Raw genomic sequence first — 16,389 nt, 5'->3', positions numbered from 1 at the left:
ATTGTATCTCACAAGCTTGATAGAATTTTTTGATGGGGTAGCAAAGAGGGTAGATGAGGCCAAAGCAGTTGGATCATTTGAGAGGCTGAGGGGGTGGTGGACAGGAGTTAAAGGGAAACAATCATGCCAAGGAGGCAGGTAGCTAGGTGAAAGTCAGGAGGTGGAAAGGGAACAGGTATGCAGTGCAGGGTTCCCCTGTGGCTTTTCCCCTCAGTAACACATGTACCCCTTTGGATACTTCTGAGGGGACTGACCTATCTAGGCCAGGTAGCAACCATACCAATAGCACCATGGTCAGCTTTGAGCCTCAGAAGGGTTCAGGGAGAACGACAGTCATAGGGGACTTGATAGTTTGGGAAACAGATAGAAGATTTTGCAGCTGCAAGAGACTCCAGTATAGTGTGTTGTCTCCTGGGCCCAGGATGTCTCTGAGAGAGGGTAGCCTCTTAAAGAGGTGGGTGAGCAGCCAGAGGTCATGATATATAGTGGGCTAGAGTAAGTTTAGAGAGTTTGGAAAGAGGCTGAAGATTAGAACCTCCAAGGTGGTAATCTCTGGATCACTCCCAGTGCCTTGAGTAGGGAAGCTCAGAACAGGAAGATAGTTCAGACCAATGTGTGGCTGAAGAGATGGTGCAGGCAGCAGGGTTTCAAGTTCTTGGATCATTGGAACTTTTCCTGGGGAAGGGGTGACCTATACATGTGGGACACAAGTTGCACCTAAACTCAAGGGGAGCTAATATCCTGGCAGAGAGGTTTGCTAATGCTGTTGTTGGGGGGGGGGGGTTAAATTAGATTCGCAGAGGGGCAGGAACCAATGTGAAGAAGCAGAGGAAGAGACAGTTGGAATACATTAGGGACAGCTGGTAGGGAGATTGTGTGGAAGGACCAGTAGATGGGGCAAAATTGCAGCCATTAGGATGAATTGCAAGCTAACAGGAATACTGAGTCTGCAAACGTGACAAATACAGGGGTAAAGGTTTTGTATTAAATCCCCGCAGCATAAGAAATCAAGTGGATGACCTTGTAGTACAGTTACAGATTGGTGGGTATAATGTTGTGGCCATCACAAAGTCTTGGCTAAAGGATGGTGTCATTGGGAGCTGAACGTCCAAGTGTATACAGGGTATCGAAAAGATAGGTAGATAAGCAGGGGGGTGGGGGGGATGGCATGCCTCTGTTGGTAAGGAACATTAAATTGTTAGAAAGAGATGACATAGGATCAGGAGATACAGAATCATTGTGGGTCGAGTTAAGAAATGGAAAGGGTACCATACTGTGTTGGCAGTTATATACAGACCTCCAAATAGTGGGTGGTATGTGGACAAAAAAATTACAGCAGAAAATAGAAAGGAAGGGTCAGAAGGGCAATGTTATGATAGTCATGGGAGATTTTAACTTGCAAGTAAATTGGGAAAATTAGGTTGGGACTGGATCTCAAAAGAGAGAATTTGCAGAATGTTTTGAGATTGTTTTTTTTTAGTGCAGCCCATGAGGGGATTGGCTGAACTGGATTGGGTGTTGAGCAATACATCAGAAGTGATTAGAAGCCTAGAGTAAAGGAACCATTACGGGGCAATGATCACAATATATTAAGTTCAATTTGAGGTGGAACAGGAGAAACGAAAGTCAGATGTGTCGGTATTTCAGTGGAGCAAAGGGAATTACGGTGGCATGAGACAGGAACTGGCCAAAGTAGATTGGAGGGTGGAACTAGTAGGGAAGATGGCAGAGCAGCAACGGAAGGAGTTTCTGCAAGCAATGACGAAGGTGGAGGATGCATACCAAAGAAGAGGAAATTCAAATAGAAAATGTCACCACTGTGCCTGACAAGGGATGTCAGAGCTAACGTGAAAGAAAAAGAGATGGTATACAAGAAAGTAAAAATTAGTGGAGAGAAAGAAGATCGGAAAATTTTTAAAACTGACAGAAGGTTAACTAAAAATCTCATAAGGAGGGAAAAGATGAAGGATGAAAGTAGGCTAGCAAATATCAGAGGATACAGAAAGCTTCTACATAAACCAAATGAAAAAGGTGAGAGTAGAAAATAAAAGAGAAATAATAATGGGAGACAATGGGATAGCAGAGGAACTAAATGAGTATATTGCATCAGTCTTCACTGTGGAAGAGATTAGCAATGTGCCAGATGTCAAAGGGCATCAGGGAGAGAAGTGCTATTTCAAGGAAGCTGTTCAAGAAACCTCAATGGACTAAGAGTCTCCCGGACCAGATGGATTGCACCCTCAGGTCCTGAAAGAAGTAGTGGTTGAGATTGTGGCAGCTTTGGTAATGATCTTTCAGGATTCATTAGATTCTGGTATGGTCCTGGAAGACTGAAAAATCACAGATGTCACCCCACTATTCAAGAAAGGAGGGAGGCAGGAGATAGGAAATTACAGACCGATTAGTCTGATATCAGTAGTTGGGAAGATGTTGGAGTTGGTGATGATGGATGAGGATATGGAGTACTTGGAGGCATATGACAAGATAGGCCAAAGCCAGCCTGGTTTCCTGGAGGGAAAATCTTGCTTGACAAATGCATTGGAATTCTTTGAAGCGGTGACAAGCAGACTGGATAAGGGAGATGCAGTGGATGTCGTGATTTTGGATTTTCAGAAAGTCTTTGACAAGGTCCCACACATGAGGACAAGATAAGAGTCTATGGTATAACAGAAAACATACTAGAGCAAGCAGAGTATTGGCCAATTGGCAAGAAGCAGAGAGTCAGAATACAGGTCTCATATTTTGATTGGCTGCCAGTTGTTATTGGTGTTCCACATGGGGCTGTTTCTTTTTATGCTGTATTAATGATTTAGATTGAGGATTGCATGGCTTTGTGGTCAAGTGTGCAGATGATATGAAAGTAGGTGGAGGAGCAGGTAGCATGGAAACAGAGAAGATGTACAAGGACTTAGACAGGTTAGGAGAAAAGGCAGAGAAGTGGAAAATAAAATATAATGCTGGAAAGTGTACTGTCACGCAGTTTGATAGAAAACAGGCAAACTATTTTCTAAATGGGAAGAATAATGAAAATACCTAGATGCAAAGCTACCTGTGAGTTCTTGTGCAGGATAGCCTGAAGATAAACTTGCATGTTGAGTCAGTGATGAAGGACACAAATGCAATGCTTGCATTCATTTCAAGAGGAATAGAATCCAAGAGCAGGGTTGTGATGTTGTGGCTTTGAAAGGCACTGGTGGGAACTCACTTGGAGTATCGTGAGCAGTTTTGGGCTCCTCATTTAATAAATGGTGTGCTGACATTGGCGGTCTGAAGGAAGTTCACAAGAATAATTCTGGGAATGAAAGTGTTATCATGAGGAGTGTTTGCAACTCTTGCCCTGTCTGTACTCGTTGGAATTTAAGAGAATGAGGGCAGATCTCATTGAAACATTTCTAATGTTGAAATGCATGGACAGAGTCGATGTAAAAAGATGTTTTCCACTGTGGGAGAGTCTAGGACAAGAGGGGACAATTTCAGGATGAAAAGGCATCACTTAGAACAGGGATGCACAGGAATTTCTTCAGCCAGAGGGTGGAGTAAATCTGTGGAATTTGTTGCCACAGGCCGTTGTGGAGGACAGGTTATTAGGTATATTTAAGGCAGAGATTGATAGGTTCTTGATTAGCTAGGAATGCAAGGTTATTGGGAGAAGGTGGCACTGTGGGGCTGAGTGGGAAAGTGGATCAGCTCATGATTAAATGGCAGGGTAGACTCGATGGGCTAAATAGCCTATTTCTGCTCCTATGCCTTATGGTCTTATTTATATGAATTTTAGTAAAGTGTTTGATAAGGTTCCACATGGTAGGTTGGTATGAAAAGTTAGGACAGATGGGACAGGAGGCCAGCTGGTCAATTGAATAAAAAACACTTGCTTTGTAATTTGAGTCATAGAGTGGTTGTAGAGGGTATTTTCTTTAGACTAGAGGATGGTGTCCAATGGAGTGCTTCAGGGTTCTGTAATAGGCTTTGCTTTTTGTAACATACATAAATGATTTAGACAAAGAGGTTTGTGGCAAGGTGAGTTAGCACCTTGTTGACAATCAAGAAGGTTACCTGGATTTACAATAGGATTTACATCAGATGCAGAATTGGACTATAGAACTGAAGATGCAATTTGACTCAGAGAAGTACAAGGTGCTGCATTTGGGCAAATCAAACCAGGGCAGAATTTAATCTGTTAATGTCAGGGCCCTAAAGAACATTATGGAGCAGAGGGACCTTGGGTAGTAGGTACATAGCTCGTTAAAGTTGGCAACATAGATATCATAGTGAATACAGCATTTGGGATGCTTGCTTTCATCAGTTGGCTGTTGAATACAAGTGTTGGGACATCTCGATGAAGTTATAAAAGACATTTGTGAGACCATACTTTGAATATTGTGTGGAGCTTAAGTTATCTAACTGCAGGAAGGATAAAACTGGAAAGGGTACAGAAGAGGTTTATGACATTGTTGTTATGATTAGGGAAGTTGGGCTACCATAAAAGAAAGAAAAAACTGGGCCAGTTTTACTTAGAGCAGTAATGAGAGGCGATCTTATTGAGGTTGAGAGGAGGATTGACAAGGTGACTAATGGGTCTGTTTCCTAGAGTAGAAGAATCTACGGGAGCGAATAACTACAAGGACAGGTGGTGGGATTTAGAAGGGACGCGAGTTTTTGACTGAAGAGGGTGGTGGGCATCTGGAATGAGCTGCCAAGGTGGTCGCAACAGATCCATTAGCTTCCTTTAAAATAAATATGGATGATAATTTGGATGGGAGGGGGATTAGAGGGGTTTGGGCCTAATTTGGGCAAGTGGGATTATAGCAAGAGGGCACATTATTCAGTACAAACTGAGCCTGCTTCCATATTGAGGGACTCTATACCTCTCATTTTGCTTCTTTCTTGGGATCAAAGCAAAATCATGAAATTACCCTATTCTCTAAACTTACAAGTTATTTCTGATAATTTGGACTAACAGTTCAAAGGCAGTTAGTGGGTGGGTCAAAGGGAAAAGAGAAATACTTTGTTTCTCAACCCATGTTTGATAAAATTCTATCTGTGGGTGGCCCGCAATGCTTGTACAGCGCCAGTGACCGGGGTTCAAATCCTGTGCTGTCTGCAAGGAGGTTATACGTTCTCCCCATTTCTGCATGGGTTTCCACCCACCTTTCAAAAACATACAGGGGTTGTAGGTTAATTGGGTGTATATGGGTGGCAGGGGCCAGTAGGGCCTGTTACAGTGCTGTACGTCTATTTTTTTAATTAATAAAAAAAATGACTTAAAAAAAAAAGATACAGCAATCCAATGGGCCTTTCTGACCCACAAGCCCATGCCACTAATAAATTATTTTCATAAACGGGGCACAATAACAAATATTAATTATTCAATTCTGAACTAAAAATGTGCTAAGCAAACAAAATTGTGATAACATAATAGCCAGCAATACAACAGTTACAATAAAACAGTTACAATACAAGAGCATTTTCCGAGCTGAAAGTTACAATAATGGATTAATTAACATTTATTCAGAAGATAATACTTGGATCAGAGCTCCCATTTTCAGCCACATCAACTTACACTTTGTAAGGCAACTTTGGATCTGATGTCAGTGTGATTTTAAAAGTAACTTTTGACCTAAACGAAAGGATAAAATTGATCAGTCACAACTAGCTGTTGTTAAGCCATCTGTTAAGGATACTAAGAAGAGTTTAATTAATCTTCTTAAAGTTGTTGTTCACTAAAATGTGTCAGTTAAACTTCGTAGCTACATATCAACTCGGCAAGACACAAGTTGCTGCAGGATCTCAGAAGGACAGGCAGCATTTGTGGATACCTTTTATCATGACCCTTCAACTCTCTATTTCCCTCCAAAGATGCTGCTTCTGTGCCCAGTTCCTGAAGCAACTTGTTCATTTTTTGGCTCCAGATTCTAGCCCTGCAGTCTTCTCATATCTTTTTCACTATAATCCAGTTCACAAATGTACCTTCTACTTCTAAAGTTGGAAATATTAATTGTATTTTATCACACCACGATCTGTAATTTCAACCCACTTAAATTACATCTACTAGCAATATCATTCAAAAATATGAACACTCTTGTATGACTCCCATTCTTTTAAAAATTGCTACTTTATTTTACAGCTTTCTCTCTCTCAGTAATGTTCAATGCAGTTAAAAAAGAACAAGTTGCAATATTTACTGCAATGTGTAATCATTGATATGGTTTATTAGCCAACCATCCTTTTTTGGCACATAAATAAGGTGCTTTTTATGACCCATGTAAAAGTCAACCCCCACTATTTTTGGACCCATCTACCTGTCTGGCCAAGCTCCCAACCGGGGATCCTCACCCTGACTTTCCGAGCACGCATACCAACTCCCAACGCCCTGGCCGCCCATGCACCAGAGATCCTGACCACCGATCCTCTCCCAGGTTGCCCGCCCATCCACTGCTCTGTGGAGTCTCTATGGCGATGAGCCTATCGTCAGATTAGCCACGATAACAGACCAGATGGCCTAATCCTGCTCCTATTTCTTTTATCCTTCTAGGCTTATTCAGGTGCATTTTCTGCAAAGAATGGACCTGCAGAAGTGGATTCAGACCTGTGGAATGGTCGTTCAGGTGGCAGCGCTGAAAGCACAGCGCTGGCCATCTGAAAGGGACAGCTTCACGGGAGGCTCCTCGGAGCGCACTCTGACTCCTGTCCCTTCAGGCTGTCAGGGTTGGGGTGGCTAGCTGTCAGAGCTGGGACAGCCGGCGCGGACTGATACAGGACTGTGGGAAGAGAGCAGGGCAGTGGGATCAGTGTGGGGATGTCCTGTGCGGACCGCCCCAGCTCTGACAGCCCCATAATGTGGGGACTGATACAGGGCTGTGGGGAGAGAACGGGGAAGTGGGATCAGTATGGGGACAGAATGCGCCAGCTGTCCCAGCGCTGACAGCCTGCGCCAGGGGGCAGGGGCAACGGGGGGAGGGGGAGCTGTCAGGTGCTCACCAGCTGATTGTCATCCGCTTTCAGGCGGCTGCATTCAGGTGCCAGGTGGAACCTCATTGCTCCTACAAAGTTCGCCTCGCATGCGCCTCCTGCTCTTTCAAGAGGCCTCCTGACAGCCGCATATGGGCATAATATGCGGCTTTACATCGGGGAATTTTGGTCACCTGAAAGTGCCTTATGTAATTTAGAGACAAGTGAAAGAAAATAGATAGAACATATATACTTTTCATATTGCATTGACTTCTGCAAGGCCAAACACATTTGAGCAACTAATGTGCACAACAGCAATGGATTAATTTAATTCACGTGTTACTCAAGTTTGTTACAATAGTGTACATAAATCAAACACAAGTCTGCAGATACCATGGTTGAAGTAAAAACGCAACATTAGAGAAACTCAGCAGGTTAAATAGTGTAGGGCAAAGATAAAGATACATAACCAACATGGTACACAGTTTGACCTGCTGAGTTTCTCCACCATTGGGCTTTTACAATAATGTCCCTTCTCTGTACTCACATTCCAATGAAACGAGTGCCTCTTATTTTAAGAAAGCAGATCACATAGTGAATACTTGCACCAATTATTATTTCTACACCTCCTTTACAGCCCGCCTTTGTTTATTTAATTGACCATCCTCATTTTGAACACTCCTCCCTTCCCCGGTGTGACAGTAATTTCCCCAATCTCTGACATCCCAGATACGGAGCCTTAGTCTAGTTGCATCCCAGATACGGAGCCTTGGTCCAGTTGCATCCCAGATACGGAGCCTTGGTCCAGTTGCATCCCAGATACGGAGCCTTGGTCCAGTTGGATCCCAGATACGGAGTCTTGGTCCAGCTGCATCCCAGATACGGAGCCTTGGTCCAGCTGCATCCCAGATACGGAGCCTTGGTCCAGCTGCATCCCAGATACGGAGCCTTGGTCCAGCTGCATCCCAGATACGGAGCCTTGGTCCAGCTGCATCCCAGATACGGAGCCTTGGTCCAGCTGCATCCCAGATACGGAGCTTTGGTCCAGCTGCATCCCAGATACGGAGCCTTGGTCCAGCTGCATCCCAGATACGGAGCCTTGGTCCAGTTGCAACCCAGATACGGAGCCTTGGTCCAGTTGCAACCCAGATATGGAGCCTTGGTCCAGTTACATCCCAGATACGGAGCCTTGGTCCAGTTACATCCCAGATACGGAGCCTTGGTCCAGTTACATCCCAGATACGGAGCCTTGGTCCAGTTACATCCCAGATACGGAGCCTTGGTCCAGTTACATCCCAGATACGGAGCCTTGGTCCAGTTCTGACGAGCCGGGCTGGCACTGCTCCACTGAATTGACCTGTTTTATCAACTAACGCTGAACAACCCAGCCGTCCCGCATGACTGACCACCTGTTCCCGCCCCCCACCCACCCCACCAAACCCCCCAAACCCCAGCTGTCCCGCCGGTTCCACGTTAGCGGCCCCATTTCCAGCCGCTGCCCGAACTCACATTTTCGCTGCCGAGTCGGCGCTGGAGAAGCCGGAAGTCGCCCCGCTGTCACACGTCACCAGAACAGGGAGGACCCCGCTTTAGACGCCCGCTCCTGTACAAGATGCGGATTGAGAAACCGCGCCAACTCGCTGCATTGATCGATTTTCCTTTTGTTAATATTTCCTGGGTTGCTGTGGGTTGCTGTAGCTTCTTTCCGAAACTACATGGCCAGCAGGCATCTGTTTAGACAGCTAAGTCCCCTGTGGCCAGTGGAGAGGAAATGGATTGGAGGCAGTTGCCTGTGATCTCCATGCCCACCAGTTGGAAGGTCTATTGAAAACCTCTTGTTGAATGACATTCTGTACCAGCTACCTAGTAGACCACAAAAACTGGAGCACTCCACCACGACAAAGAATCTCCCAGAATTTACATGCTGGTGCCTTCTGAGAACTCAGTGCAGGTCGCTCAAACTCTCAGCCTTGCAAGGTGGTACTAGAACTTGTGCCTTTCAGGAAGCAGGCGCCAGTAGAAGCGTGTAGCGAAGATTCATTAAGATCCAGTTGAAAGACAAGTAATCCAGCAGGCCTGCCAGGATGATCCAAATTTGAAAGGGGGAAGCAACACTTGTGAATCAGCCGGGCTCATCTGCTGTCTTCAGTGGTACTGTTGCTCATTTTGAATATACAACAGTGCGAGCTCCCTGAAACAGATTAATACAACACTACAAGCTCCCTGAAACAGATTAATACAACACCGCGCACTCCCTGAAACAGATTAATACAACACCGCGCGCTCCCTGAAACAGATTAATACAACACCGCGCGATCCCTGAAACAGATTAATACAACACCGCGCGCTCCCTGAAACAGATTAATACAACACCACGAGCTCCCTGAAACAGATTAATACAACACCGCGCGCTCCCTGAAACAGATTAATACAACACCGCGCGATCCCTGAAACAGATTAATACAACACCGCGCGCTCCCTGAAACAGATTAATACAACACCGCGCGATCCCTGAAACAGATTAATACAACACCGCGCGATCCCTGAAACAGATTAATACAACACCGCAAGCTTCCTGAAACACATTAATCAATATTTTATTATGACTTAGAATTGAAAAATCAAATCAAAGGAAGAATATTGACCCTAAAAAAAATGGAAAAAAAACTAGCGTGATTTCTGACATTTTTTCTCGCAGAGTGCTTCAGAACTGCGCTAGCCTCGTGCTTTACTTTCTGGGGACCCTATTTTTTTTTCCAATTTTGGCATTCCCCCCAGGCTAGTGCCTGGGGCAGACCTCCCATACCCCCACCCTCCCCATCAATACATTTGAGCACAAAGATACATACAGATACAAATCTCACTCACTATTGAACTGAAAAAGTAAAGGGGTATAGATGGAGACATAATTGTTGAGATAATTTGGAATCCTTATAGTCAAAGAGATCATTTGGAATGTATGACCGGTCAGGAAAAGTATAATTATAATGTTAACCAAGGATAACAACAGTTAAAATAAGGGAAGCAACGGAGAAACATCGGAAGAGAAAAAACACGTTATGAAATTAAAAAGAACAAAGTGATTTTATTTGGAAGATACCACAATTGTGTTGTACTGACAGTGTTGCCCAGTCACATCTTTCACACCAATATAAGTTTATTTTTTCAAACCGACTTTTTAATTACTTCCTATACCCCACTAAAATATTCTTAAACCCCACACCCTGCCAAAATATTCCCATGCCCCACCAGTGGACCTTGAGAATCTATGACCTCTATCTTTTAAACATTTATCCATATTTGACCGCAATACTGACCTATCGTTCCAGACACTTAAATTTACTTGTAATAAGCCCATGAGCCTTCACTGATTTGATTTACTGTTCTTTGACATTATGAATTCGCAAAATGTGTGCAAGTTATTGGAAACTGAATGATATCAGAATTCTGACCCAGTTAAACAAAAAGATAAAAGGAACCCAAAAAACTGATAAAATGTAATCATCTACCAAACCATTAAATAAAAATGTTAATGCATGCATGTTGCAGAATAGAACATTTGTGGGAACTTCAGGAGGAACATTTTTTGATTGTTGATTGTCAAACGCAAGTAAAAATGACAAAGGTTATACACAGTGCCACAGCTCCTTCAGCTCCATTCATTTTTAACAATTTTGAGGAATTGGCAAAGAGAAAGGTGATATATGGCACTTTAGATGAAATGATATGCTTCATTGGGTTTAGCACATGACAGGAGAGCCCTCGAGGATATCGTGCATCATGAACCCACAATTTTCTGATTTAAAGGTTTCTCTGTGTCACTTTATGTAGAACAGATGAAAAATTAAGACCAATGTAGAGAATAGTGCAACATTTTAGTACATAGCAAAACTTTTTGCCATTCCTCAAAACAGATAATCTTATAGCTGAATTGAATGCGTGAAAAATGTTATTCTCGGTTCATTCAGTTATGAAGAGCCACAAATACACTAGTTAACAATATCTTCTTCCAGACATGTCTCCAAACCCATAGTTCAGTAGGTAGTATCGCCATTTTACATCTCCAGCAAGCAAGGTTGATCCTGCCTGGGGGTGGAATTTGCACATTCCTTCTGTGATTCCATAGGTTCCTCTCGAATGTTTGTTTCCTCCCACTTCCCAAAGTGGGTGATGTTTTTAATCACGCCACTTAGTTCTCACACCGTCATTTGGGGGCTTCAGGCTATTGCAAGAGGAGAGCCGGAACACTGGCGAGCTGAACATGAATGCTTATGACATCATCGACAGGAAAGACGAAAGAGAGGCTGGGGCAGCAGCCGCTGTTTTGGCTGATGAAGACTCCTGAAACAAACTGTCGATTTATTAGATTTAATGTTTGTACAACTTACAAATGCCTCCAGTAGGTTAATTAGCTACTGTAATTTATCTGCAAACTAGGTGGTTAATAGGAAAATGTGAATGGAGTTGGTCGATACACAAGAGATAATTGGTTACAGGGAACTGAGGGGAAATGAGATTGCTTCAAAAGCTGGTATAGATCTGATGGGAAAAATGACCTATATCTTAAATAGTGGAAAATGCATCTAAATGGGACAATTAATCTTACTCTATCCTTTTCTCTGTCTTATGTTTAGCTTAAACATCCAACCCTCCTCTTCTACCTAGTGCAGGTGGAACCATAGCACAATCTATTATCTTAATTTATGAGAATGTCCAATATATATATATTGTCAGCAATACTGTACCATCATGTACTATGTGTTGCCCTAATTGGATGCTGGAAGGTGTTCTTGACACTGATATCAACCTAAAATTAAATAGGAGAAAGGATCAGTCCAGAAATTGTTTTTTAGACATGCAGCATTGTAACGGGCCAATTTAGTCCTACGAGTCCGTGCCACCCAATTTACATCCCATTAACCTACACTCCAGTATGTTTTTTAAGAGTGGGAGGAAACTGGAGCTCTCAAAGAAAACCCATGCAGACACGGGGAGAATGTACAAACTCCTTTCAGACAGTGCGGGATTCCAACCCAGATCCTGTCCTGATTGTTGGCACTGTAAAGGCATTGCAGTAACTGCTATGCCAATAAGTCTTTGCCTTATTGGAATTATAATTCATCAAATGTGTTCTTAAGTGATTATTAGCCATTTTGAGGAATGGCAAAAGGTTTTGCTACGTACTAAAATGTTGCACTATTCTCTACATTGTCCTGAAAGGAAACTACAGTGGCTTTCAAGTATATCTAAGTATTAATCAATGGCATGGAAGCCACTGAGTTAAATATATATACACCATGACAGATCACCAGGACTACTACAAATGAGAACCAACTAATGAAAATTATAATAGCTTTCAAACTGAATTATACACAAGTTACTGACCCATTGAGATCAGATAATTGACAAATAAACAAATTATTTTGCAGTTAAGGAATTTTTAAAAAATGATGGGATTTAAACCTTTATAATTTAATTAATGGTAACAAGATGATTGGAAAGGCTTCAAATTGTTTATGTTACCCTTTAGGCTCAAATGTCCCATCTGTCTTTCATATGAGCAGTGCTCTGTACCAGGTGTGCTAATACATATCAAAAACATTATTCCAATATTTACGAAAGTGAGTTGGATTGAAAATGTCAAGATCACATTTTGAATTCAATAATGTACATAATTTCTGTTATACTGTTTTGATATAGAGGAAATTCATAATTAGATTCTCAAATTGCTTGAGATAATATTAATTGATCACAATTAGTGTTGTCAAATATCAATGAATATCTTCATGAAGAAGTTCATCTTTGGTTTTTAATAAACGATAATGTTATTTATCTATTAAAACAACATTTTTTAGTAGAGACTGTTTTTAATACAGATACTCCTCGACCTACGTCCGTGTTCCGTTCTGGCCCTCTGGTCGTATCTCAAAATGTTTGGTTTTAATAGGCAATCAAAAGCTTCATCGTGGAGGTTTTAGTGCCATCTCAGAGCAGAAAGAATGTAGAGAAAAGGAATGAGTTAGGGAAAGAATGCTGAATATTTGAACATAAGCTACAGAAGGCTTTTTGGTCAGTGGTGGTTTGATTAAAATTTGGGATGTGTCTGAGGTCAGACTTGAAGGTGCATGAAGAACTCAAAATGGGATTGAGGTCATGAGTAGCATAGCTTTGAATGGGATGATATTTACATAGGATGGAAGATGGGAAACGGCCAGGGGAGGAGACCTTAAAATCTAAATGTAATAGAAGCATGAATGATTGTGTAGTAAAAGTGAAGTTAGTAGTAATGTAAATAGTCTTTATTGTACTGAATAAGCCAGCATTCTATTCAGAGATCTTTGGTACTAAAACCTCCAAACTGAAATAGATTAAGTTTTTTTTACTTCTAAGAATAAAGATAATAGCAGGTGATTCAATAGAGTTTTTAATAACTATAATGTTACCATTTACTTAAATATTATAGTCTGGCAAATGGTTCTTTTGAATCTCCTGTGTACAATGGAAGCACACTGTAATGAACAAGACACTCTGAATGGTCAAACAACTTTGCTGGGTCAAAGCAGTTGACAGAGTTGGTTTAAAAGCTTTGAAAGGCAGTGTGTCCAGACACCCAAGTGTTGTGATGGCTGATTCTAGGTACACAAACATCCAAATTATTGACAGACAGGGCAGGAAAGCCGATGACCATGTTGAATACATCAGCTGATACCAATGTTTTGAATGGGTACACCCAGTTAAAGCAAATATGCACCTCATGACAGAAAGTACACCATGGCTTGAACAGACTAGCAGGAAGTCAATGACCGTGGATACAATGAAGAATAACAGAGCATGTGAGAGAGAGAGAGAGAGAGAGAGAGAGCGAGAGAGAGAGAGAGAGAGATCAAGCAAAAAGGATCTTGACTGTGGATACAATGAAGAATAACAGAGCATGAGAGAGAGAGAGGGAGATCAAGCACAAAGGATCTTGAGCACTGCACTCAAGCCTCAGTACAATAATTAGTATTACAATTTTGTCATTTGCACAGAATGATATCTAGCAGCATATTGGATAACAGGAAAAGTGGACAAAGGAATGGCAAATGGAATTTAATTCAGACAAGTGCGAAGAGATGCATTTTGGGAAGTGAAATTAGGATAGGATGTACATAGAGAAGGGCAGGGCCCCAGGGAGTATAGTTGAACAGACACCTTCCCTTCATCGCCAAAGGCATTGAGTGCAGAGTTTCAAAATCATGTTACATGTACAAAAGATTAGGGCACATTTGGAATTGTGTAATTCTGGTTACTAATCCCCATGGCCTGCATGGATTTCCTCCTGGTGTTCCGATTTCCTCCCACATTTAGTGTTAGTAAGTTACTTGGTGACAGGCTCATGGGCTAGATGGATAGGTGCTTGAGTGAACAGAGCATAGAGGGATATAGAATTAATGTATATAAGTGGGCTTAGTATAGATAGGCATGATAATTGACATTGGTTTCATACGTTCCTTGATTCTTTGGCACACTCCTCTCACCCTTGGTACATCCATGTTCCTTTATTACTTGAAATACCACAGAACTACCATTGGGCCATTGAATGGAGGAAATGAACGATGGATTGATTGCCAGTCAAGTTTTGTCCTGGATGGTGTCAAGAATATGAGTTTTGGCTCATCAATGCAAAAAGAAAATATTCTATTACTGTTCTGACTAGTACGAATTGTGTAAGGATGTTGGGAGTTAGAAAGTGAGTCACAAGATATTCAGCTTCAGCTCTTCACTTGTAGACACAGTATGTATGTGGTCAGTCATGCCCAGGAAGCAGTGAAATGGAGCAGTCTTCTTGACTGCTTTGGGGATTTGGAGCATTGACTTACAGCGGTGTCTTGGGTAAACTTATACCTCTCATTTTGTTCGTTTTAGATTGGTCACAGTGTTTGAGCTACCGAAAGAAAATAGACACCGAGAGCAGTTCAGTTTATGCAAATGTTTATTACAAATTCAAAAGCTGATTTCAAACTATAATATGCAAGTCCTTCCCAACTATACTTATCAATGCCTGGACTTGTCCCAACTGCCGAAGCGAGGCAACGACTGCACACTTGTAGTAGGTTGTCAGAGCCCCAGTAGCAACTTCTCCACCTCCCCCGACTGGGACGTTGACTGGACTCTAGAAGTTTTTCTTCTTGCTGAGAGATGTTGCCGCCTCTCTGAGAGTCTCCAACTTCAGCAGCGGGACCATGGCTTATATTACCCAAAAACTGCTTACCCAAGCACCTATTCCCAGCACAGCAAGAAAGATAAGCTAGCATGCTAGGCTTCTATCGAATAACATAATTTTTAGCTTATCACTTTGAATACAATGGTTTATTTTGCATCAAGGCTAGGCCTCTGACAGTCTGTGACCAAAACAAGCAGGAAGATTAAATGTTCTTGGTACACAGATGTCCTTTCGTCAGGTAACAGCAACTCTGGCCCCTCGGTGGAATTTAGCTTATGTCTGCTGATTCTAAAACACAAGCAGGTTCTCAGCCCTGCAGAAGCAAAGGCTGCAAAAGTAAAAAACACGGTTAGAATCTTCCATTACAGCTGGTTGTTGCTATCTGCCAAGTAGAATTATCCTCCCAGGTTAAATGGAGATCTAAAACTCTCAGAGAAGTACAGCCATGGAAAGCTAATGAGCAAGTTATTAAATTATGCAGATCTATGATGTACTTTGAAGAAGAGTATTAAATGATAAACTGGAGCTTCACGGGGTTTTCAAAGACAAAGCGTTGTGCAGGAGCTAGCAAACCAAGCCAATGGCATAAGACAACAAAGAAGAGTTACAAGGTACCTTCTATCATCAAAGCACCAGAAGAGTGGAGTCTCAATGGCAAATCAAACAGCTAATCAGGCATCTGCAGCAGTGAACAATCAAAATAAAGAGAAGGAAACATGAATTGTTAACACTGTGACATCCAGCAGCAATAAAACTGCAGTCAGAAGCAGGCAAACTTAGTTGAAGGGATGAGTCAATTTAGTAAGTCATCTTGAAAAAGTACATTCAGCCCAGGCTAACGACCCAAGTAGTCTATATATGCAGTAAAGTTGGGAATTTATGATTTGATGATAGAATAAGTGGTTTTGAAGTAGAATCCTATCAATAACTTGGCAGTTTAAGTGATTTGTAACAGTGCTAAGAGCATAAGAACTGTAAAAAAAAATGGAACATATCATTCCAATAAAACTAAAGCTTCAAGACTGTGTCTTGTAAATTGCAAAGTTAAACAACTCACCAGGTCAGATTGGTTGGGTAAATTTAGTTTCTTTTGCAAGCCAGGAATTTAGCTTTTTCATTTATTTTAGAGAGCTGAATGTTTATTGTCCCTCCCTGAATCCTCTTGGGAATGTGGTGCCAACGAAGAATAGTGATGTATTTCCAAGTTGGAATGGTGTGCAACCTGAAAGGGAATCTGC

General features: G+C 42.0%; 1 protein-coding gene across 1 annotated transcript in view; it reads right to left on the bottom strand.

The window, feature by feature from the left end:
- Positions 1–8,524, bottom strand: part of ufm1 (ubiquitin-fold modifier 1) — a 32,465-nt gene extending 23,941 nt beyond the window's left edge. Inside the window, exons 1-2 of the mRNA XM_069891714.1 lie at positions 8,458–8,524; positions 5,561–5,617 (exon numbers count right to left, since the gene is read on the bottom strand). Of these exons, the coding sequence (XP_069747815.1) occupies positions 5,561–5,617; positions 8,458–8,459 (59 nt within the window). The 5' untranslated portion in view covers positions 8,460–8,524. The remainder of the gene's footprint in view (positions 1–5,560; positions 5,618–8,457) is intronic.
- Between the last annotated feature and the right edge of the window lie 7,865 nt (positions 8,525–16,389).

Source organism: Narcine bancroftii, chromosome 7 (assembly GCF_036971445.1).
Source record: "Narcine bancroftii isolate sNarBan1 chromosome 7, sNarBan1.hap1, whole genome shotgun sequence".
Taxonomy (NCBI): Eukaryota; Metazoa; Chordata; class Chondrichthyes; order Torpediniformes; family Narcinidae; genus Narcine; species Narcine bancroftii.
The sequence above is the reverse complement of the archived record's forward strand: the minus strand, read 5'-3'. Positions and strand labels throughout refer to the sequence as shown.